Raw genomic sequence first — 25,141 nt, 5'->3', positions numbered from 1 at the left:
GAAAAGAGCTACGATAAGTTCATTTTCGTCACTTTTGGTCTCCTTGAATTATTTAAAACGTGTGAAATTAGCCATAATAGTTTCAAACTGCTTATTGGTCTGTACCGTGACTCACCTTATAAATTAAAAGAGGAAAAAAAACCTCAGCAAAAGAGGTCAGATGCTTCTCAAAGGAAGCATGAGAACAGCAGCTGTAGAACATGAGAAACTGACAAAATCATGTTATCATATATATATATATATATAACAATTAACATTTAAAGAAGGATCCACTTTTGACTCCATTTTCATTTTAATTGCAATGTCTGTCCTGTTAAATGTTGTTATGCCTCATTAAAATGTGAGTTATCATGATATAAAGAATGAATACATTTAAATAAATCTACTCATTTAACCAGCTGCACTCTAATGCACAGAGTCAACAGGGGGTCCACGACCCCTAGGGGGTCCGCGAGGGTACTGCAGGGGGAGGAGTCACAAAATCTTTGGTTGATAAGACATTTTATATATATATGTGTTTTTTTAATTTCTTTAAATACACGTTAGGGTTATGAATCCAACATATTTTAGAAAACCGATAATGGATAGCATTATAATAAATACTTATAAATAGCACTATGCTGAGTTTAATATGTAACACATGTAATAGATACGTTGAAGACCCCTGCTCTAATGCACCACTTACCTGGTTAATGTTTTACATCACATTGATTTAGAGGTTGGGCCCAGTTTAGGCTGTTAAATAACTGTTAACTAACTAGCATGATTTTAAATGCAGTCATTATTACACAGGATGAGATGTTACAATCAATTGTGCCAAGATCGGAGGCAAAACACATTAAGGAGCCCAGTCCAACTGAAAAACCGACCAGCAGGTTAGCAGTCAGCTAGCAGTCAGCTAACTAGCCTAGCCAACAGCAGTAGGTAAGAAGTGATGGGACATGCAACTACATGTCAACCAACGCATCTCACCTATGCAAAACACATTTAGAAACCCAGTCCAACTGAAAAAAAGAACAAATCCAAGTCTGACTTACACTGTCAGGATTATAACTTCATCATTTAAGGGTGAAAATGTGAAAAAGGGGTGTTTAAAATGTACCAGATAATAAGTATAAATGCTTCAAGTGGGAATAATTTAGATCAGAATCCATTTATGTATTGTAGGTTTCATGCTACATAAAAGTGATTTTGTGTTTCTTTGCTTAACAAAGTTTTTTTTTTATTATTATTATTATAATAATAAATTCTATTAAAATCGACTTCTGGTCCAGATTCCTAAAACGCTTCCTTCCTCCTTGATGGCTCCTCGCTTTTTAAAAGCTCACTCTTGTCTGCGGTTCACTCTACCCCCCTCTTCTCTTTTCAGTGAGTGAAATATCACATCACAGAGTGGTAATAAATGCGCTGTGGCTCAACCACACCGTTTCACAGGCCCTGTTCCCCCCCCCCCCCCCCTCGCCACCCATCCACCTCCCCCCCAGGGGGGAAACCAGAGGAGGGGCCAAACTGGAGCGGAGGCGGGGCGCACGCTGCTACGGCTCCGTGGAAAGAAAGTGGAAAGTGAGAAAATACCTTGAATGAACAATCCGGAATAATAAGTGAGTAGCATTTTTTTTTTTCTCTTCTGTGGAAAAATGTGTTGAGACGTCGCTGCTCCTGGTGGTGGTGGTGTTGGTGGTGGGGGGTTACGTGTGCATGTGCGCCGCGTTAACGCGGACGGAGAGGAGGATTTGGTGCGCCGCCGGAGATCTCCGGTTTCCCCCAAACAATAGTCGAGAGGACGCGATGGTCGCTTTTTTTTTTTTTTTTTTTTTTTGTGAAACCGCAGGGAAGTTTAGGACCCTCATCGGCCCCTATTGTTGCTCTCACGGAGGCCACGTAGCTCTGTGGACCGATCCTGAAAACGCGTGAGGAAGCGCGTCCGTGCCTCCGTGAAGCAGGAGATAAAAAGGAAACAGGGAGAGAGAGAGATGCGCCTGGAAGGAAGAATACGCGCGTCCAGTTTGATTGTAGGCCGAAGGTTTTGAATTGCCCCCTTTCGCTGAAGGATCTGAGAGCGTCCATTCATTTACAAGTGAAGGCGTCGGGAAAAGGAGAAGGGGTCGAAAAAAGAAGGGATCAGTTTGGATAATTTTTGGCATCAGGACGCGGCCGGTGGGGCCTGGGAGTCTCCCATTGTCCTGCATTTCTACAACACCCTCCTTTTTTTTTTTTTTTTTTTTTCATTTTGTAGGTCGCACAAGTCTTTATAGTCGCCCTAAATGATCCGGCTCCTCGCAGTAAGTTAGCTCCTTTTGTTTTTATTTATTTATATATTCATTTTTTTGGCTCGCCTCTTTTGTGCATGTGGAGTGTTGTTGAATTATTGATGCGGTGTGACTCTTGGCCCATGTAAACCGCAGGCAGCGGCTGAAAATGTGTGTTTTTAAGGGGCTGAAATTCAAACTGAAACGGGATAATGTTGCTGGAGCCGAAACAGGCCCCTGATTACCTCAGCCTCAGTGAGTTTGCGGCAAACACGCAGGGTTTTAGGAGTTATAGAAGTTCAGACTGGAAATAAGGGACGATCTTACTTTCTTTCTTTCTTCTTTTTTTTTCTGCACAGTAATATCAGTTTGTAGTTCTTCTCTGGTGCTGTTTAGATGCTTCCTGTTGGGGGGTGTTTCAGTGATAATACAGGACATAAACACAGCAGAGGCTCAGAGGGAGGAATATTACAGTAATGCGACACTCAAACCACAAGAAACAATAATAATTAGAGCCCCTTCACATGAAATGATTTATCCACTCATGCACTTAGCCTCTGTGGAATGATTATTAAGTTTAAATTGTACGTTGTCACTTGTTTGTCAGAGGCTATTTATGTATTTATTCATCTTTAATTTCTGGTTTGTTACTTTTAGGTTTAAAAAAATTGCCAGTAAATGTGAAGTGTCTCCATCTTACACATAATAATATTCAACTTTCAACGTATTAAAGCAAAAATGACATAACAGTGTCTCGTTTCCGAAGCAAATGTTTGACATTTTCCCACAAACCGTAGGTCTTCAACAGGAGGTCTGTGACCCCTACGGGGGTCCGCGGAGATACTGCAGGGAGGTCGCAATATCTGTGGTTGATCAGACGTTTTTTTCATACAAATTTAAATTAAAATTAGTATTAAAAAATCGCTTTTTCTGACTAAACTAACGGACCGAACATGTCAGGGCTTGATATCTGGTATGTCTTTATTCTTAAAGAGTCAATTCACTCAAATCCCTGAGAAAAGAGTTTTACCTCATCTTACCTCCCACTTCTCTTACTTTTAAATAAACATTAAAACCCAGAATAATCGACATTATCACCGTGCAAACCGAGATTTAATGTCTGATTCGGTAAATGGTAGAAAATGGGAACTAAGAGCTATAAAATTACATGATAAACAAACACGTTGGAGTTTCATTTTTCCAGGAAGCTCACACGTTAGGATGTTTCCAGTCGCCATGACGTGCCTGAAAACACAGCGACGTTCTTTTCTTTCTTTTTTTTATTATGGCTCGATAGCTGCACATTAGAGAATCAAGAAAATAGTTTTTCACCACTTAAACAACAAATAATTTGGACTTCTTCTTCTGTCGATGTGTCATCAGTTCATCCATCATTCAGAGATAAATTAAGATGTCAGCATTGTATTGGTTTCCATTGTTTTTAAAAAAGAATAGTCTCCAATGAAATGTATGACATCTGTCAACCATCAAACCGTCATGCTGTTTTTTAAATAAATCATACTCTACTTTACATTTTATCATTTCTTTAACCGAAAAATCCCCCCTCCAAAACTTACAAATTCTACTTTGCGTGCTCTTTCATTTGGACATCTTTAACCCTCCTCTACTCCGACTACAACTTCTGACACTTTATAGACCAAACAGAGTGAATTATAATCAGCAGATTATGCCGCAGCAAAAGTAATTGCTTCCTTTGGCTCTGAGACCAGCCACTAGTGAACCACATCCATCTCGGCTCAGCTCAGCTCGTTGAGCCACTTCCTGTGTCTGCGCACTGTTTAGTTTTGGATACGAGAGGACAAATGTGTGCGGGGCTCCCTTTGAATCCGAGGGCCTGATGGCTCGACCACACCCCGGCCGGCCTCGTGTGCACGCACACCTGCTCTGGTTCGCTGGCCATGTGTGCGCGATCATGACGGTAGCAGTTGTCTTGTTTTCCGCTGGTTTTACTGATGTTGTCGCAGGCGACCGTGGGTGGTGATCAGCGCTGTGATGTGTGTGTGTGTGTGTGTGTGTGTGGCCCTGGTAGACTGAGCTTGTGTGTGTGTGTGTGTGCGTTATTTTCACAGTTGGCATATCAGGCCTCAAATGGCTGTGGAGGGGAGCTGGTCATTGCAGAGATGTCCCAGCTTGCTTTTCCACTACTGACAGCTGCTGTCCCGGTGCCAGCAGCTCCAAAAAATGTTCAATGACAGCTTGATTTCTTTCTTTTTTCTTCTTTTTTTTGCCTTTGGGGGCAAAAATGGAGGCTGTAAAAGCTGACATCTGCTTGTTTTGAGTGACTCGATGTGGTTTGGGTTTTATTTGATGGTTTGATGATGCTGTCTGTGGAGCATGAACGCTGTGAACTTAATGACGAGACCTTCACTTGGTTTTAAACTGAAAGCTGTTTGGCAGGGATATGAGATCATAAGGCTACAAATGTGTAAAAGCAAATGTCGAAAATAAAAAAGGAATTGGCCCGCAGCAGTGCATGTTTAGTGTCATGTAAATTTGGCAGCCATTGGGCTGCGAGTTCTGGCTCTTCACTGCTAACCATCTAAGTGTTTGCTGTAGCTGAACTCGTGTTTTTGTGGGATCTCTGGTAACGTAGTGGCGTTAGTGTGTGGCCATGCCATAAACTGTATATAAAGATGAACCAACTTGTTGTAATGTCACATATGGACCTACTGAAGAACCAAAAAGAAGCCCAGTGAGTCGTGGGTCTGGCCGGCACCATCTTGACGAGGCCTCACTCCGCTTTTAGTTAAAATATTTTGTCAGAATTGGTTTAGTGTGGACAAAAGTTGGTGACGGATTGGAAAATAAAGTTGGACCAAACGGATTTAGTATTCCCCACACGTGGCACTTAACCATAATGTAAAATCAATAATAAGTGGAATTCCATGAATAACCTGAAGTCTTGATATAATTTGACCAGAAAAAGACCAAAAAACATACAATTGATAGAAATTGAGAAATTGGCCAAAGAGATTGTTTTGCTAAGGCTTCTAAGCATGTTTACTTCAACTCCTTTTAACCCCTTATAGAGCACTAGTTGAAATACTAGTGTTATCATTATTTTCATGGAGAAAATCAAGATTAATGAATTTACCACATATGGTTTCCTGTCCTTGAGTGGTAAGAAAATGTAAACATGTTCATTTTTTTGACCATCAGAATGTAAAAGCTGTCAATGCCAATATACACATTGTCAAATTAGACGACTAGATTAGTACACTTCTTTGTGGTACCTAATGCAGCAGTTACGCTCAGAGTTCATGCAGAGGTGGACCTTGTTGAACCACACGTGACCCTGATTTGACCTGAGAACGCTTCCTTGATCTTCTCTGATTGGCTGAGTGAAAACCACATGCTTCTAAACCTCACTGAGAGGCACTAGGACAAGATTTAAAATGCTTGTGGAAGTTGCCAAATTTGGTTCCTTGCCCTTTAAAGGGTTAAAACGGACGTTTACGGGGACTCAGTTGACTCAGTTTTTGGGGCCAGCATCTAGTGGCCATTAGAGAAACTGCAATAAAGGTTGTTGCTATGGTTGCGTTTACAGTTCGTTCACGCTTGAGTGCTGACGACAACGGGCTTGTTTGGAATAGGAACTAACTATATATGACATGTGAACTGGTAAAGCACACGAGTGGCTTGTCGTGTCTCTGCACCAGAGCACACCGGCTTCCTCTGAAAATGTGTTGTAAGTTGTCGTTCCCTCATTGCTAGTGTGAACAGAGCATCGGACATAGTGAAGCCTGATTTCTAACACTAGTCACTAAAAAAAGCTTCTTAACAAGTGTTACTTGGGATCAGTTATGCTGCTGTGTTAGGATTCTGGATCTGCAGATGTACCTCAGATTATCTTTCACAACCTTCTGTGTTGAAATCTGGATAAAAGTGTTGAACCATGTGGTTGAAAGTTGAAACTATCACTTAACTGATCATAATAGAAAGTTAAAAAAATAAAAACCAGAATTGAACGAGTTGAGTTTGTCTGTTTAATTAAGGTTTCGGTTTCTTACAAATCCTACTGAATGTGTTTGTGCTTATGTTTTTGGAGTAAACCCTTATCTTGACTCTCAGTTGACGGCGCATATTTAACGACTTTGCGCTTCCTGTGGCCCAAGCCATAAAACCAGCCATCCGTGGCATCGGTGCACCTGAAGCCCAACATCATCACTGTTTAATCTCAGACCACCCACACACACACAGATCGCTGGCCTGGCCTCCTACGGGGTCCTCTGTTGAATTCATTTAAGAACTATATGTAAACACTTGTTTAGAAATCAATCAAATGAAAGAGTCAAGTGTTTTTCTTTAAAAGAAGAAAGGGAAAAATAATCTCACCACTGTTTAGTTAACAACGGTTTCCCAGGAACAATAGACGAGTCTTGAGAAAAGAAAAGAACCCGTTAGACTAAAGAGGCAGATCAGAAATTACACCCAGATATAAATTGTGTTTTCACAGAATGGGCTTAAGCGATCACTTCTATTCAGATGCCTTTATTTTAAATGATCTGTATTTAACATGAATCTGCTGAATGAAGTCGACCAGAAGAGTCCATGAAGTAGGGCACGGGGCAGTTGGGATGAATAGGAAACCTTATCCATCTCACTAGAGGGCCACACCTTTGTAGATCAAGTGTTCTGTCATATTATCACTAAGAGGCCGACGCGGAGGCAGCCAGGCTTATTTCAAAGTGTAAGGGTCAGGGATGTGTGCACAGAGGGAACAGCATCTACCATTTCTTACCCAACGTACAGCTTTCTGAACCACAGGCATCGCTGGACTCTTAGAAACTGTCTCACACCAGAATCTGATCAGAAAATGGGTTTGATCCAAGTTAAAAAGTAGAGAACCAACGCCTTTTGTTTAGTCGTGTCTTTGTTGGCCTCATGGAGGCTCCCCTTTCAAAGTCTGCTTTTGTACCATGTGTGTCTCATTATGTGGATAACGGGTCAAATGTAGTTTGTTTTTTTGTGACATAGAGGACAATGCTGACAATGATGATGTCAGGTCTCCAGAGTAAAAGGAAAGAAGTCTATCTAGCTAGCTAGCTAGCTTTCTAGCTATCTTTGTAACTCATCTATCTATCTATCTATCTATCTATCTATCTATCTATCTATCTATCTATCTATAGTTGAGCTAGCTATCTAGCTAGCTCAGCTATCTATCCAGCTAGCTATCTGGCTAGCTAGCTATCTAATCTAACTCGACTATCTAGCTCAACTATCTAGCTATCTATCTGACCTAACCCATCTATGTAGCTGTCTAACTCTATCTAACCGCTAATCTATCTATCTATCTATCTATCTATCTATCTATCTATCTATCTATCTATCTATCTATCTATCTATCTATCTATCTAGATTCTAATTAAATCAAGTATCTACCCATCAAAAGTTTTTTTTTTCGATGCATCATAAGGACGACTTTGCCTCTTTTGTCACGTTTGAATAACTCAAGATGATAAATGATGAAGATAAACCTCATTACTAACCGAATGGAGCAACAATGAAAACCAGCTATACCTGTTCGGTTTTTGTCGTTCAGCGGTTGGATACAGTTATTGGGTTCAACCAATCCGTGCGAAGCATCTCAAGATTTGTTGCTTTTAATTGCCTTTACCTCGTCACGTTGTACCACTATCAGGCCAAAGTCTAACGGGCGCATTATCGTAGAATGAACTCTATCACACATCACTAGAATCTCATATTGTAAGGTCATCGACGCATTTAAATAGGTTTCCATTTGCTGCTCTTGTAGTGTGCCGCCCACTCAACAAGCCTTGAAGTTATCACTCCAGTGTTTGCTCTTTCCCACGAGGTTTGTCGTCCACTCTTAGAGGTCACCAGGAGAGATCTAGACGTCTATTCTCGGCCCCAGTAATTGCTCCCTAAAGTATGTAGATCCATGTGGACCCTATACGCGCTGCATGTTTTTGTCTGATTCACAGAGCTGGCGGTCATCTTGTCAATTATCTGGACACAAACACACATCATGTGATCATGTATGTATATGGTCACGGTATATTTCAAAATTCTGATGGTTCACAACATTTTCTACTGGTTGGGAAAGGAATTAATGCAATGGATTGACCAAGGATGGACTATTTTACTATTTATTGCTGATGTGGGGACATTTACAGTAGATGAAAAAAAAAAAGAATTAAATGTTATAAAAATGAAATGAAGAAACAGACAATCACAGCTTCATGTATTTTGACATATTTATACACATTTAAACTGCTATGTCTGTGATGTCAATAGAAGTGGGACTGGCTACCGTAATATTTGTAGTATGCGTGCAACATTTTTTTTTTCTCATTCATAAAAAGCTAAAATTGGGGACATTTTCGAGGACAGCTTAAGCAGGGGGACACATCATCCAAAACGGGGACTGTCCCCAGAAATCGGGGACGTCTGGTCACCCTATAAAAAACCCAAACAAAAGACATGGCACCTGTTTTTCGTGTTTTTTTAGACCTTTCCATCTTCACCACACCTCGCAGTGACGCAGGCGCTACAATGAAAATGGTTGATTGTCTTGCGGGCGCTTTGTTCTGAACGCTGTGTAATCAAATATGCCGGTATATTAAAAATTCATATCATAACGGTAAAAAAAATACCGGTATTCGGTGTGAACCGGTGCACCACCCCGGCCCCACTGCACAGGGTTAAATGGCATTCCTAAAATAAAACATCGCTCCTTCATCTTTCGCTCCCTCTGCTCTAGTTGCTTAATTGTTGTTTTACGAGGTGGTTGGATCAAGGTTAAAGCCGGAGAGGATTGTTCTGATTGTGATTTGGGACGTGTCTCTGTCTGGGAGAGCTGGTTCCAGCCTTTAGATTAAGACACTGTTTAGATTCGGTCTGTTGCGCGTCTAAAAAGAATGCGGTGTGCCTGGGAATCTTTTCAGTCCTCTCTGCTTACTGTCCACACGTATTTATGCCGAGGAGCTCCACTTAAAGCTGCTCCTCCATGTGAAACTATTCACAAACTCCCTCTGCCCGCTCTTGTCTTTCTTTTTAATGTGCCTTTTCAGTTTAATTCCAGTCAGGTTGACGTGAAGATTCCTCCCTGTCACAGCTGTAACATGTGGTCACATGAATCATGACATTTTTTGTTCGGCTCTAAATGGAGCCTGATTTTTTGCTCATTCCCAGAGATAAAAGCTGTTTCTGATGATGATGATGATGATGATGATGATGATGATACACCAGGAAGCAGCTGTGAGTCATTTGCATTTTGTGGTTTGAAATTGGCGTTTTGTTGTAGAGGTTTTGCACATGGCTGCTGGGCCTCCTAAATCGTCCCTGTTCTGGTTAAAAAAAAAAACAAGAAGTTGATGCATTTCAGGCCCAGACGAGGAGCACATCCACTTAAGAGAAAGGAATATGAATCAAAGACTGTGGAAGAAAAAGAGTATGTGGCTTATATGATGTGGAGAAACTCTGCCAGACGGATCCGTACAGTATTTGACTTGAAGGGAAGTGGATTTTTAAACACAATGGCGGTCGAAGGAGCATGAAAACCTCATTAAGTAAAAATCAGGACCATGTGACACGTCGGTGGCAGCTACCGTCCCTCTCCATTTCCCACGGAGAGCCAATCAAAGGCGGGCGAGCCCCCGCCCGCCCTTTATCAATTAACCAGCGTGTGACGCTGAGCTTTTATTTTGGCGATTTTTTTCCTCTGGCGTGACAGGACGGAGTGGCCCCGGGGGCGGCGTGAGGTCAGGTTTCCACGGCAACTGTCAGCCTCCAATCCCCCCTCCCTTCAGATGAACGCCCTCTTTCATCACCATGGCAGCGGCGAGGCCCCCCTCCTCCCCCCTCTCCTGTTTCCCTGGGGACGAGGGGCGTGAGGGAGGGAATGTGAGATGGAGAGGGAGAGGGCAAACAAGTTTTGTGAAAACACAGTAATCCAATATGGCCGCCATTGTGTCGCAGACTAACGGCGGCTGAAGCCGGCTTCTCCGAGACGGAGAGAGAGGAGATACAGTCGTGTGATGATTAACCCTCAGCCGAGACCTGGAAGACGCTCTGCGAGCTCGCACAGTGAAACCAAAGCCTGACGTTTACAGGGGTTAATGTGTTTTAGATCACAGCTCACAGCCAGTGGAGGGAGGGAGGGTGGGGGGCTGAGCCTGATAGGACTGGAAAAAAAAAGTTGGTTTTAAAGGAAATCATTTGCTTGTTCCAGTGAAAAGATTTCCAGATTTACTGTTTGATATCCAGCACTTTAAAACAACCACAGGCACCAACGTGTTGCACGGAAGAATAAATAAAAGACGACTCAGATAGATTCTATATAATAATCGCTGTGATTTGCATATCTGTGGATTAGGAGCTGATGATTTTGACAGAACAAACAACTTTAACGCGTCGCCTCAGACTGCTGTGACTCCCCCGTGTGAACTTTTCTGTTTACTAATCTGCTGGAGAAAGTCAAAACACTTGTCAGTGATGAAAGTAAACATTAGTCACAAACCGGTCTGAGTTTGTCACGGATTTAAACCGAAAAATAAACACTGAAATGTAAAAGTAATCGGTACATAGATCATAAAGGAGAAGGAGGATGACACCTCATTTTATGATTTTTTTTATATATAGTGTTTTTTGCTTTCACACTGAACCACAGAGGAGGTGATGATCTAATTACATACAATTTAACATTAGAACTTGTCACATAAAGCTTAATTTTATTTATTTTTTATTACAGGGCAACGGAGTGAATACAAACAAGAAATAACAAGGATTTTTTCTTTTAAAAAAGAACAGGAACAGGACAGAAACAGAAAATAATAATAATAATAAAAAGACAAAAGAAAGAATAGAGTGATACAACTGAAAAGGCAAAACAAGAACCAATAATAAAACACAAATGAGAGTCGGTCACAAGTGTTCATATAATAGAACAGCAATTCAAATCAAACTTTATTTATATAACACTCTTCCTACAAAAAAATGCAACCCTAAATGTTTCAGGCAAATAAAAACATAAAACATTACAACAAGAAACAAAGTGAAGAACCCGACACTACACACACACACACACACACACACACACACACACATTGAAATCTGTTAACGAGATGTGGTTTCATCTGTAAACAAGTCTTAATGTTTCACATATTTCCTTTATTCCAGATGAGGGTCGATGCTCTTCTGTCACTCAGGTCGTAATATTTCCTAAAAGAGGTTGTAGAGTTTCTGGAAGATGTTTCGCCGCTCGTCAAAGTAGCTTCTTCAGCTCTAATAGCAACTTTTACTCTTTGAGGAACTCTTGTGGATTTATCAGGACTGTATGAGAAGCTGAAGCTGCAGATAAAATAATCGCATTGTTCTTTAACTAAATAAATAAATAAATAATAAGTTGTGGGTTTGGTTTAATTAAATGTCCACAAAGTCGTAAAGTTAAGTCACAAAGCCGACATCATCCCCTATAAATGTCGCACATAACTCTGTGTGATCTTAAGTCCTCTGGTTTTAAACAATTAAATTCCTTCGGGCGTAGTTAAATGTGCAGTAACGGATTTAAGGCTGTGGAGAAGCCAGAGTTAGTGTTTGTAGTTTTACACGTTCAGTTAATAACTATTCGGTTCATTTTCATTCAGTCATAAATAAATAAGTAAAGAGAAACTAGTGACAGTGTGAAAGGTTTTAACTCTCTTTTCTCCCTCTTCCAGGTCTCAACCTCCACAGCTCCCCCTGGCGGTCACTCTCCTACCCGTCATCCTCTCCCACCCCTCTCCTCCTCCTCCTCCTCCTCCTCCTCCTCTCTGTAGCCTCCCCTCCCGCTCTCCCGTCCCCTCCCGCGTCCTCCTCCTCCCCCCCTTCTCCTGCCCCCCTCCCCATCGGCCTCCAAGATAGATTCCCTCAGGAGTAAGGTTGACCTGCTCAAGCTGCCCCTGGCTCTCTCCACCAAGTCCATCTCCGAGCGCAAGAGCCAGCTGGGAGGAGTCGGCGAGCACCGCGGCACGGGAGGAGGAGGAGGAGGAGGAGGAGGAGGCGGGGCTCGTAAAGCCCGCTCACCGCCGGCCCGAGACATGGACAACGAGTCGCAGTACTCGGGCTACTCGTACAAGTCGTCCCACTCCAGGAGCTCCCGCAAGCACAGGTGGGTGAAATGTGGAGAAAAAGGACGACGTCTCAACACGGAGTTTGTGTTCAGCTCCTCATTTACTCCTCATCACGTAACTGAGTCTTTATAATGAGGCAGAATCTGTGGTATGTTTCATAGAGACACACGGAACTACTGGAAAAACAACAAGAAACGCCTCTAACCAGTGACAGCTGATAGATTTTTATATCATTTTTTATTTTTTGAGCAGAAATTACACATATTCAGACGCTGAAAGCTCCGTCATCTATTATCTACAAGGAAAATATGAAGTTATCTGATGTGAATAATGTCGACTTAGTGTTTCTAAATAAAATACTTTATTTTGGACTTGGATTAAGAGACGTTTGATTCAAATCCTCTTCGGGTTAGTCTGTACATCCGTTCACCTTGTGTGTGTTTTTGTTTTTTTTTTCTTTCCTGCAGGGACAGGAGGGACCGTCACCGCTCCAAGAGCCGAGACAGCAGCAGTCGCGCCGACAAATCTGTCACCATCCAAACTCCCGGGGAGCCGCTCCTCGACGCAGAGTCGACCCGCGGAGACGAAAGGGTCCGTTACACCGACACATCTGCTCGTTCTGATTTGTCGGCAGCCAATTGTTGAGTCGCGCTGCACAGAACTAGTCTAGATCTGGTGTTTGGTTTTTCAAAGTACGCCGATCAGGCATAACATTATGACCACCGTCCTAATATTGTGTCAGGCTGCATCCTGCATGTCTCAGTAACATCCACATGAATGAACTCCAGGTACAAAAGTTTCCCAGCAGAACAATGAATCATCACGAGATGCTCAATTTACTTCTCCCGTCGGTGGTTTTAATGTTGTGGCTGATCGGTGTAAATCAAAACCAGTTCGACCACAGATGAATGTTTAACTCCAGTCTCTCGGTCGACCGGAGCAGGAGTTGCCCTTTAAACAGCAGCGTGGTCGACCTCTTACACTGGATCTGTGACTTCATCGCAGTTTCAGTTCATATCAAAACAACGTCTGTGGGTGGATATTAACCCAACGAGTTTTCAGAGCAGGAATTCACGTTCACGTCGTCTTTAAATAGTTTAAAGGACTGAGGACGCGCAGTTAAATTGGGAAATATTAAAAACGTACCACATACTAACTCAGGCCTTTCTTACCTCCTAAACAAACTTTTCATTTAAACTGTGTCACATTTTGTCTCTTATTGATTCATGTCTGTGACGTCAAAGCAGAAAAGTCTAATGTTTGAGAAGCTGGAAGCAGAGATTATTCACTAAATGATAAATGACCTCAGGTTTTGACTCATTTTCACATATTTGCAGAGTTGGACATGAAGTTTTACTAAAAATACCAAACACATTTTGATGTTGGGCTAAAAACCCACCTCTTTAATCTGGCTTTTATGTCCTCTAGTTATTTTATTATATTTTACAGTTTTATATTCTCCCATTTTATTTACTTTATTTATTTGCTCCTTTTTTTTTTAAATTAATTTAATTTATGTTTTTTTATTTTATTTTTTTAACCATTATCTTAATTTTGGGTGTTTGTGTATTTTATTCTATATTTTATTTTGCAAATTTTTTCATTCTAGTTTTAATCTTCTTATATCGTACTTTTTTATATTTTATCAATTTCATATTTTTGTTATTTGTTTTCTTATTTTATGTCCATTTCTGTTGTTTCATTTCACCTTTTTTTCTATATATATTTTAGTCAGTCACAACCTAAAGCACTTTGAATGGCATTTATTTGTCCTAAAAGCTGCCAAATAAATAAAATGTGACAGATTTTTAAATTGCATTGCAAAGAAAAACAAAAAAAAAACATCGTTAACACACATTTCCTCATCATTCAGGACGACAACTGGGGAGAAACCACCACGGTCGTCACCGGCACCTCAGAGCACAGCATCTCCAATGAGGACCTGACCCGCGTCACCAAAGATTTGGAGGAGTCGACTCCTCTCGAGTGCAAGCGCTTCGTCGGCCCGGCGCTGGGAGGCTGCCTCAGCTTCTTCGCGCTGCTCACGCCGCTCGCCTTCCTCATCCTCCCGCAGGTCCTGTGGCGGGACGCCCTGGAGCCCTGCGGGACGCCCTGCGAGGGCCTCTACGTCTCCCTGGCCTTCAAGCTCCTGGTCCTGCTCATCTCGTCCTGGGCGCTGTTCCTGCGGCCGCCCCGCGCCACCCTCCCGCGCTTCTTCGTCTTCCGCTGCCTGCTGATGGTGCTGGTGTTCCTGTTCGTGGCGTCGTACTGGCTGTTCTACGGCGTGCGCGTGCTGGAGCCCCGGGAGAGGGACTACAGGGGGATCGTGGAGTACGCCGCCTCGCTGGTGGACGCCCTGCTCTTCATCCAGTACCTGGCCCTGGTCCTGCTGGAGGTCCGGCACCTGCAGCCGGCCTTCTGCCTCAAGGTGGTGAGGAGCACGGACGGAGCCAGCAAGTTCTACAACGTGGGCCACCTCAGGTTTGTGGGACAGATTGACCCTTTAAGACGTAGGTTTTTCAACAGGGGGTCTGCAGAGACACTTCAGAGGGTCTTTGGTTGATTAAACATTTTTTATATATATATATATTTTAATTTCCCCCGACAAATTTAAATTTCTTTAAATACACATGAACATGAATCCAACATATTTTAGTAAAGGGATAAGGAATAGCTTAGTATTTGAATTACCGTAACTCACTGATGGACAAAATTCAAAGTGTGGCTGAACACTTGGTCGTTGCCCTTTCTGGAAAAAAAGCTGCCATTACGGTAATGATGACGCCAGACTGGGAGGCCCAGGAAGAGAGAGTTGTTTAGAGGAATTTGTTGGTAAAAGAAAACAAGTTAGTTACACCCTTGAGATGTCACGAAGGTCTTCCAGACAAAAAGTACAGCTTCCCAGTGTTCAGCCACACTTTGAATTTTGTCAATAGCACAAACCACCGTGAGTTAATGTAATTCAAAAACCTCGATCTCTAACAGCTTGATTCACGCAGCTGTCGTTACTTTTGTGATGTGTCACAAAATCTGAATTAAATGTGGATAGTTAAGGACCTAAGATATTTAATTACATTACATTACGAGAGCGTATATTCCACTTGCTGAGGCACTGACGACTTCACGCTCTGTGTTTTAGTATCCAGCGAGCAGCCGTCTGGGTGTTGGACCGTTATTACAGCGACTTCTCCGTCTACAACCCGGCTCTGCTCAACCTGCCCAAGTCCATCCTGTCCAAGAAGATGACCGGCTTCAAGGTTTACTCTCTGGACGGTAAATACAGCCTCGTCGCGGGTTTATAATCTCCCCTAACTCCTCATCTCTTTGCACTCTGCAAAGAGTTCAAATGGGATTTCTCATGACTCTTGTCACCTTTGCAGAAAACCCAACCAATAACTCCACAGGACAGTCGCGGGCCATGATCGCAGCCGCCGCCAGGAGGCGAGACAACTCCCACAACGAGTTTTACTACGAGGAGGCCGAGATGGACCGTCGGATCCGCAAACGCAAGGCCAGGTCAGAGAAACCACAGTCTGCTCAGGTTTCTTCACCTGCACTCTTACGGTTGGACGTCAGCCCGTCTCTGACAGGACCTGAGTCCTGCTCTGACGTGTTCTTGTTGTTGTGGCGGTGGTGAAGTTAACCATTTTCTCAGTTTGAGAGAAACTTCATTAAACGTTGGGGCTGTAACAGTAGCATTGATATGGTTTGTAACCAGTGTTGTCTATTCTAACAGAGCATTTTTAAAAGTGGTTTAGTTTGGACATGTACTTTTTTGTTTTGGTGATTTCAGTCTGAAGTGAGGCTACATGTTCTGTTGTTTTGACCTCGTAGTTTGTGAGAAAAGAAGGTGCTCATTGTAGCAGTGATGCTATGGTAAAAAAAACTACCAATCCCAAAAAAAAGAAGAAGACAAGCTGATAGCATTAATTTTCTGTAACCGCTTGTCCTCCTGGCTGGAGGGTCGCTAGGGGGCTGGAGTCTATCTGACTGTCATTGGCCAAGAGTTGGGGTCCATCCTGGTCTCCAGTCTGTCTCAGGGCCAATTTAGAATCACTGATTAACCTAATCGCCATGTCTTGGTGTATGGAGGAAGTTGGAGAACCTGGAGAGAACCCACAGGGAGAACATTTAAACTCCACAGGGTAAAACAAATGAGCAGAAAATGATGAAGACTGGTTGCAGACAAAGAACAAAGTGACCTGTATTTACTGTGTTTACAGTTTTGACTAGAGATCGACCGATATGGATTTTTTTTTTAGGGCTGATATCGATTTTTCTGAGCTGATATTTTTCCCTCTTCCTCCTTTTTCTCAAACAAATCGCACAAGTCGCAATTTAACCAAAAACAACAACAAAGTAAAATAAGTAAAAGGAGGTAGAGCACAAGCAGGGACGATTCGATTCTAGGGTCACAGCCCTTACAGCTGCAGGTACTGTCCTAGTGGGGGGAGGGGCAATGTATGGGCTGCACGGGTCCTCAGCATCTCCATATGTATATGTATATATATATATATATATATATATATATATAGACCAATACGAGTAAAAAATGCCCTCGAGTTTTAACTTACAATGCATCATTTCCTCAACCAACTTCTTCAACCACTTACTGGTTTTTCCACCAAAGTCCATCTGTTTTTGTTAGGGTGGTGGGGGTTTGATGTTGTGTTGTGACTTAGAGGCCAGCACAGAGTGTACAGCGAACCTTAATATTGTTTTCTTTAGCTGACACATACTCAAAGATTAGATTACTTAAAAAAAATCATCATCAGTCTTAAACTGTGCAGAAATCAGTTCATCTCATCCCAGCACGGTGCATTTAAGTTGCTCTAGTAAAGGAGGTGTTTGCTGTTTCTGAGTAGTTGCCCCAACAGATACATTTTCTCCAGATATTAGCTTGTTCAACTAAGTTGAATTTGCTCTTTTATATCCGTGGACGTGACCTGACGGCTCTCGTTGCGTCACTTTCTACTCATTTGTTCGATATCTTTGTACTTTGTATTTGTACTGAACCGGCCCCTCCGTTGCTCCGCCAGGTTGGTCGTGGCGGTGGAGGAGGCCTTCACGCACATCAAGCGTCTCCACGAGGACGAGGTGGCCTCGTCTCCCAAGCACCCCAGAGAGGTGATGGACCCCCGGGAGGCGGCTCAGGCCATCTTCGCCCCGATGGCCCGGGCCATGCAGAAGTACCTGAGGACCACGCGGCAGCAGGCCTTCCACAGCATGGAGAGCATCCTCACGCACCTGCAGTTCTGCATCACGCACAACATGACGCCCAAGGTCGGTTAGCGGAGGCTTCCTCCTGACAACTGATACAGAGTGCAGATGTTTTTAACCCTAAAATGAATTGAATTATCAAGAGCGTACTGTTTTCAGTCATATAATTGTAGTAAATGTAGTAAAAGGTGTCTCTGATAGGTCAGTGTGTAAAGGAGAGTCTCTTGATCTATTCGTAGGCTTTCCTGGAGCGTTACCTGGGCCCCGGCCCCACCATGCAGTACCAGCAGCAGAACGGCAGGGGGCGCCAGTGGACCCTGGTGAGCGAGGAGCCCGTGACCTCGGCCCTGCGTCAGGGCCTCGTCTTCTCCCTGCGGCGCCTGGATTTCTCCCTGGTCGTCACGGTGACGCCGCTCCCCTTCCTGCGGCTCGGGGAGGAGTTCATCGACCCCAAGAGCCACAAGTTCGTCATGCGGCTGCAGTCGGAGACGTCGGTGTGAGCGCGCTCCGTGTAAGGTCAGGGAGGGCGGGGCGGGGGCGCCGCGCCCAGGTCCATTTGGTCGGCTATCGTCGTCCGGTCGTTTCGCTCCCACGCCTGTCTGCGAAAAAAAGAAACCACTCGAGGACTGTTTCTTCACCACCGCAGATGCTCTGATATCAAACTGTGATCAGCTGATGATTGTCCAAACCCTGGAAACAAACGGATGCCTTGACCTTTAATCTTTCGGTGCACGTTGTAAAAATCCTTTTCAAACTAAAGGGGGACTCCATTTTTTCTTTTTTTTCTTTGTTTTGCCTCTTCCTCTTTTGCCGTGACCACTGAACTACTCATCTGTGCTGATTCAACTCATGAACACCAGGAGGAGGAGGGGGGGGGGGGGGGGGGGGGGGGGGGGGGTTGCGTCATACCAGTCACTTCCTCTTTGTCATGTCTTAAGACTGAAGGACTGAGTCCTGCTTTTTATACTTACAGAATGTAGCATCATGTGCCAGTGAGCTAACGCGTCGCTTCTCTGCTGCCTTGAGGGCCGAACCTCTTTTTTTTTTTGTTTGTTTGTTTGTTTTAAAAAATGACTTAAGAAATATGGAAGTACATTCCTAGTTTGTCTGAATATGCAGCTTCTCCTCATCCCACTCTGGCATTTTCATTGATCTATTGATGTCACATCTTGAACAGGGAAACTTGAACATTTTCACCTGGTATTAATGATCTCATTCCTTTTTTGTCAAAAGAAAAAGACACGTACGTTGTTTCATTTAGCTCCGATGCTAACCCCAGACCCGTGGAGCTTTGTAGTTTGCAGCACATCACTGAAAGATGAGGAAATGACACATTTAGTAAGATCTATTTACAGCTTATGGCTGCTAGTTTCAAATGATGAAATCAATATTTCTGTCGGTCCAGTTTATTTTTACGGTAAAGAAAGAAAAGAGGAAAAAAACGTACCCGAGAGTACGTTTGCTCACTGGTGTGCTGCTTTTAATAGCTTTCATGTGAAAAAACTTTGGCGTCACAGACCTTTTTTTTTAAATAATCAGAGCTTGTCGAAATGAAATGAAAACTAAAGAGCGCTGCAGCCTTTTAATGTTTAACACGGTACAGTCGGTACCGTTTGCCTAATTTTTTATTATTATTTAAATGCGGGAAAACGTGTCACGACGTCACGCAGGTCTGCAAAACACCGCCTGTGGCTTGACTCTTGGCTCGTCATCGGCCTCATTTCATGGCTTCAGTTTCCATGGGGGACGGAGGGAGGGAGGCCCACACGCCACCTCTGAGCAACACCATCCGCGGAGGAGGATGAAGAACGTGTTAGACCTCATGTGTGAGCAGAGGTGAGCTTTCAGAGGGTCACATGATAAAAACCAAACACCCCTCTGTTCAGAGACCACATGTCAGAGACCAGCCTGGAAACCACGCAGCTCCAAAATGTTTCTATACGAAGCTCTGTGGCAGAGCCTTTTTTTTAAATTTAAAACATTATTTATTTCCCAACATGATACCAGGTGTAAAATGACATTTTCTAGCAGTGACGTGTGTCGGTATTTTGGTTCAATGCCCATCCGCAAAAATCGCAAACCGGACATGTGATTGTAACAGAGCTCATCGCCACCGTCGCCTTGCAACCGCGAGAAAAGCCGCCCGCCCCTCGGCCTTAACCCTCAGCCTCAGGCTCCGCCCCCCCACAGCCTTCGTCCGTGGAGCCGAACCAACAACACGACTGTTTCTGACAAATATCCCAAAAGCCGGGTCCAACCCTTTTTTTTTTGTTTTTGTTTTTTCTTAAAATGCATGCATAAAGTAACTTTGGGCTCCAAGACTTTATTTTTTTTTTTAATATAAGAACTTATTTTCTATCGTTTCTACGGTGCCTAAGTTATGACGATGCAAATTTTTCCCGAATGTTTTTACTTTTGCAAAGAAGTGGCTTGTAAAAAAACAAAAAACAAAACAAAACAAAAAAAAAACTTTTGTAGATTTGTGTTTGTACTTTCTTCTTCCCTTTGGTATCTGTAGCTTGTATAGTGTGCTAGGCGTTTTCCATTATTAAACCATTTATTCCTTACGTGCAGAGAGTCCTTGTCTTTTGTGCTGCGTTTTTATTTATTTATTTTTTTAGGATTGGACTAACAAAAAAGAGGAAGAAAACGCAGCTTCTGTTTTCATCTCATGCGTGTGTGCAGATGTGTATTTCTTGATACTATTAAGGTTTCTGTTCTCCGAAAGAAAAATCTTTCTTCACAAAAGTCACCACAGCTGTTGGGTATGCTGGTGCGTTTTTTTTTTTTTTTTTTTTTTTTTTTAGCACTTTTCAGTGACGAGTGTTTTTCACAAGAGATTTAGAGGAACTTCTGTAAAAGGAGGATGGCAGTGCGGTGGGCGTGTGGTTTCACAGCTTCAAAACGGACAGAGAGCCTTTGACTTCCTGTTCGCTGCTTGTTCACAGAGCTCGACTCGCAGGGGGTGGCGTTGGTGTCGAGACATTCGCTGACATACGAGGAACCAGGCCGATCCTCCATCTTATCTGAAGCCCATCCGGTAAGAACAGAGAACTCTCATTTCTTTGAAGTCCGGTGGTGGGGTTGGTTGGCACGATGGCCCTCGGTGAGTGGTTTGGGTCGGGGGCGGTTGCGCTCGATGACGGCGTCGGGGTCGGGGTGGTGGTTCTATTGCGCCGTAGTCAAACACCGATGTGACTTTTATTTTGTTCCGTTTGCTCAGGATCTTTTGGAGACATGAACGTGTGCTACATCCTGGATGGGATTCTCATCCTGTACGGCATCGTTCTCACCGTCCTCTACTGCAGACTGAGGGTAAGACGACAGTTTGGCTTGAAAACAACACAAAAAACTGTTAAATACATACAGTACATGCAGAGAGCACAACTGTATATATGTGTATACGTATCCAGATGTGTAAGTTTTACTTCCATGTTCTGTGTGGAGCCTGCTGCTAGTTTTAGGAGAAAGACTTTCATATCCGCTCACATATTAAACTTTAATTCACACGGAAGTTCTACATGTTTAACCCATATTTATTTATTTTGACAGATGACCCCATCTTCCAGTCAAACCGAGGTAATAACTAAACCTGTACATACTTTTAATCTTTATTATTGTGGAGAAACTTCAACTTTTTATATGTATATGTATATATATATACACACATACGCATATAAAACCTATTTAACTGTGGCTGAGTTCTGTCATTTCCTGTAAGCTTGAGCTGACCACCAACCCACATTAGTTGTGCACTGTACACAGTCACAGTTTCCACTGGACTTTCTTCACAGAAGTAACAGTTGTGTCAGATCCCACTTCCTGCTAATTGTTGTTCTGCATGCAGAAGCACAGGCTTCTCAATAATCTCCAAAGCTTAGAAGGAAATGAAATTGCACCTAAATGCAAAAGCATTTCACACGGTTTTGCTAATGAGGTGACTGCAGCGGCCGCTCTTAATAATGTCTTTGTTTCCGTCTCACAGAAGCAGCCCGCTGATGGAGGAATCTATGCGGTGAGACTTTTAATTCTGACGCTAACTAAAAATTGCACACGAGGGACAAGTTATACTTTATGTTATACTCTACTCTGACATTTTATGTTATATTTATCTTCTTTTTAACTTTTTTAAGTCATTCCAGCATCTATATATGTTGTATTCTGCGAATACGTGCATTATGGGCAAATTATGTGGCAACGAAGCCTCATTTAATATATGCACTGGTGGTGTAGTTGTTGATTGGTTGATTTTTTTTTTTATATTGTTTTAATTAAATTGATCTATCTGTCACAAACAGACAACAACAAAAAAAAAATAATCACACTCAATACTGTGAACAGGAAACAGTCATATCATCGCTTATTTTATAAAAGCGTCTTGACTTTTCACACCAGCTGATGTTACATGTTTTGTGTGTGTGTGTGTGTGTGTGTGCGTCCTCCAGGGTCTGTCTGCTCGCAGCAACGACACCTACGAGACCATCGGGAAGGACAAGAAGCCCATCATGTAGCCGGAGACGCTGAACACGAAACCACGCTGCTGTACCTACTGAAGCTTTATACACGACTGTAAATGACCCAGCTCGGAGCCTGAGCTTATTGTCTCGTTGAATTCTCCTTTCCTTTGTGAAAACTATCTCCTCCGTTCTGTGACGTTGTGTCACGCCATGAATAAAATGCTGTAAATTAATTTAACACTTTGTCGGTGAGACTTCACTGTGTAGCTCTGTACGTGTCACTCTTCTTCTTTTTTTAATAGAAGTGTAGTCTTTTGTTTCAGTTCTTGGATTGTCTTTTTTATCTGAAGAAGACAATGTTTTTGTTGTCGTTGTCTGGTGAGAAAACAATGAAGTACAGTAAAGTATATATTTTTTTGTACTAGTGGCTGCAGGTCCGACAATGCATTTCACTGTGCGTTGCACTACGCTGCCGCCCAATTATAAACAAGGTCGAAGAAGCGAGACCACATCACTCCCATTCTTGCATCATTACATTGGCTCCTCGTTCTTTTTAGGACACACTTCAAAATTCTTCTGCTTGTTTATAAATCCCTCTGTGGAGGAGAGAGAGTTCTGACTCTGTTGAGGCTTTTAAGAAGCACCTCAAGACTCATTTTTATTTCCTGGCTTTAAATGGAATTTAATTGTTTTATCTCCTCATCTTGTCACCCTGGGTGTTAATAGTTTTTTTTTTAATTTGTTGAGACAGTGATGTGTGACAGTGTTGATCGGAAATTGCATGTTGATATGACATGTTGATTGTGAAGCACTTTGCTGCAAATGCTCTTTGCTTTTTTGAGGTACTATGTAAATGAAATAAACTATATATAACTGTGCGTGTGACAAATAATGTCATCTGTCTAATTTATCAATATAAACATAGCTCTGGTTTATAGTCTACTTACATGTAACACACATATCCATCCATTTTGCTCACTCACCTGTGGTTTCACCTGTACTTGGGATTTCATCTGTAAATACTGTCCATATGCTATAAAAACAACTTGTACATCACCGCTTTTAAACACTATATATGCTACATGCACTTAAAGCTTATTGTACTTCTGGTTAGATAGTAAACCGCGTCCCGTTGTTCTGTACACGTGTAACAATAGTACAAGTGTATATATAAAAATAAATAAATTTAAAAAAAAAAAAAAGGAACTCCCCGTCGGGGAATCGAACCCCGGTCTTCCGCGTGACAGGCGGAGATACTGTCCACTATACTAACGAGGAGAGCTGGAAACAGCCCCTGCATTTAACCCTCAAATAGGTTCACTAGTTCCACTCTTTATATGTTTCACTTGTTATTGGATCTGTGTTTTGGTATCAGATAGTTAGGCTCTGGTGATTACTTTTTTTTAAATATTATTATTATTTTTATTCTATTTTATTTTTATATATCCTGTTTACAGGTCAGATCCGGCAGAAATAATTTCTCACAACTGAAACTACAGCAGAGTCACTTTTGTTTTTCGATTTTAAAACTAGGGGGCAATATTAGGTAACAAAAATACACTAAGTTAATTACCTCTTCTGGATTTTTATTGAGCCAAATCCGATTTAAAGGATTTTTAATCTTCCCGTGAGCGCCATCACGTAGGATTTTGTATAATATTTCAGGAATTTGTAAATGATTTGTTTTTGGTGAAAACTGTAGGTCAACTAGTTAAAACCAGCGAGGAGAAGTGACGTGGCTCGCGTGTTTAAATGTTTTAAACATCATTCGTTCTCAAGTTTTTAGGTAAAAAAACAACAACAATTCAACAGTGATTTTATTAACCTGAGAGGACGAGGTCTTTTGCATAAACCTGCTGGCTCCTTTACCTCCTGCCACATCCATTTTCTTCCTTTAATGATCTGGATTATAAGCAGACATTTGTGTGCAAAACGATTAAATAAATAAATCTGACAGTAATTTCTCTCCAAATCTAAAAATAGACTCTGGCAACACAAGTAATGCAACAGAGTGCAACCAACCACTTCCCTTCCACAGTAAAAAAGACTGTGTCACCCACCTGTTTACACAGCAACACAACTGGAAATGTATTCAAAACATACTGCAGATGAACTGTCTGCTCCAGCCATGTACTGTTAACCCCGAGGCTCTTCAGATAACTCACCGAGGAGTCACCTGGGAGCTGTTGCAACATACCTGTTTTATCTTGAGAAACAAAAGAAGCTGTTTAAAGTGGCATTTAGGAGACTCCCCATTCATGTTTTTGGGGTTTATAGCACGAGTGGTTCCCACAGCCTTCCTGTAATGTCACTCTGGTCGAGGTGACTGTCTCCTCCAAGAAAGAAACATGTGATTTATTTATTTATGTATTTATTTACTGTGTGTTTGTGTGTTTGCTGCCTGTTAGAGGTTGTAGCTCTAGGCCATCAGGCTGCAGGTCAACAATTGAGACAACAGGAAACGTCTCCCTGACAAAAGGAAAAAACACAAAAAACAAAACAGACAATAGGAAAAAACTTCCATTGAAATTAAGTTGCTTTCAAGTCCTCCCGGGAAACTGGAGATCATGAATTCGAGAACTGCAGTGGAGTTTTAAAGCTGGCTGAAATTTTAAATCACACATCATACACTCTTATAATGAAAAGCATGTCACTTATAAACTCGTAGTTTTATGATGACTGCACATGGCTTTTCTCCTCCTTGAAGTAGCACATGGCCGACTGATCACACAATATTTATACATTTATACTTGTGATATAATCAAAAATTTGTGCAACTTTTTTTGCTTCTTTTGTTTGGTTTGTTGAAGTGTTTGAGATTAGTTATTGGCTGCTATTAAGTTTATCTGAGTGGTTAACCAGTTTTTAATTTTCCCCAGCCTTAATCCAGAAAGTAGCAATGATGAATGAGTGAATAAAAAAAAAAGTTTGCTAGGAGAATCTGATTATCGTATCATCGTATCAAAAAGAAAAGAAAAAAAAAGTCCCGATGCTTTTCTTTGGCTTATAGATTTTTTTAAAGACTTTCTGGGACTGCGGAAAGAAACTTTTCACAAATGTATAAAATTTAAACAAATAAATAAAATGATTTCCATCCCTGAACATGTTCGTATTTAGATTC

General features: G+C 42.1%; 2 protein-coding genes and 1 non-coding gene across 4 annotated transcripts; 2 read left to right on the top strand and 1 right to left on the bottom strand.

Annotated features, from left to right (window-relative positions):
- The first annotated feature begins 1,473 nt into the window (after window positions 1–1,473).
- Window positions 1,474–20,130, top strand: LOC125010768 (vang-like protein 2). 2 transcript variants are annotated; one of them, XM_047589576.1, is made up of 8 exons: window positions 1,474–1,601; window positions 11,951–12,381; window positions 12,811–12,934; window positions 14,217–14,824; window positions 15,483–15,616; window positions 15,724–15,859; window positions 17,383–17,626; window positions 17,803–20,130. In XM_047589576.1, the coding sequence occupies exons 2-8, from the start codon at window positions 12,311–12,313 to the stop codon at window positions 18,061–18,063; spliced, it is 1,578 nt and encodes a 525-aa protein (XP_047445532.1). In that variant the 5' UTR covers window positions 1,474–1,601; window positions 11,951–12,310; the 3' UTR covers window positions 18,064–20,130. The 2 variants fall into 2 exon arrangements, with proteins under 2 accessions (XP_047445532.1, XP_047445533.1); XM_047589577.1 differs by having other exon boundaries at window positions 1,543–2,282.
- A 368-nt stretch (window positions 20,131–20,498) lies between these two features.
- On the top strand, window positions 20,499–22,898 carry fcer1gl (Fc receptor, IgE, high affinity I, gamma polypeptide like). The gene is made up of 5 exons (XM_047589578.1): window positions 20,499–20,669; window positions 20,787–20,878; window positions 21,116–21,142; window positions 21,549–21,578; window positions 22,009–22,898. The coding sequence occupies exons 1-5, from the start codon at window positions 20,660–20,662 to the stop codon at window positions 22,072–22,074; spliced, it is 225 nt and encodes a 74-aa protein (XP_047445534.1). The 5' UTR covers window positions 20,499–20,659; the 3' UTR covers window positions 22,075–22,898.
- A 328-nt stretch (window positions 22,899–23,226) lies between these two features.
- Window positions 23,227–23,298, bottom strand: trnad-guc. Its single transcript has one exon. It is a non-coding gene; the product is annotated as a tRNA-Asp (tRNA).
- Window positions 23,299–25,141: the final 1,843 nt, after the last annotated feature.

Source organism: Mugil cephalus, chromosome 7 (assembly GCF_022458985.1).
Source record: "Mugil cephalus isolate CIBA_MC_2020 chromosome 7, CIBA_Mcephalus_1.1, whole genome shotgun sequence".
In the NCBI taxonomy this organism is placed as follows: domain Eukaryota; kingdom Metazoa; phylum Chordata; class Actinopteri; order Mugiliformes; family Mugilidae; genus Mugil; species Mugil cephalus.
This window is presented reverse-complemented; position numbering and strand designations above follow the sequence as displayed.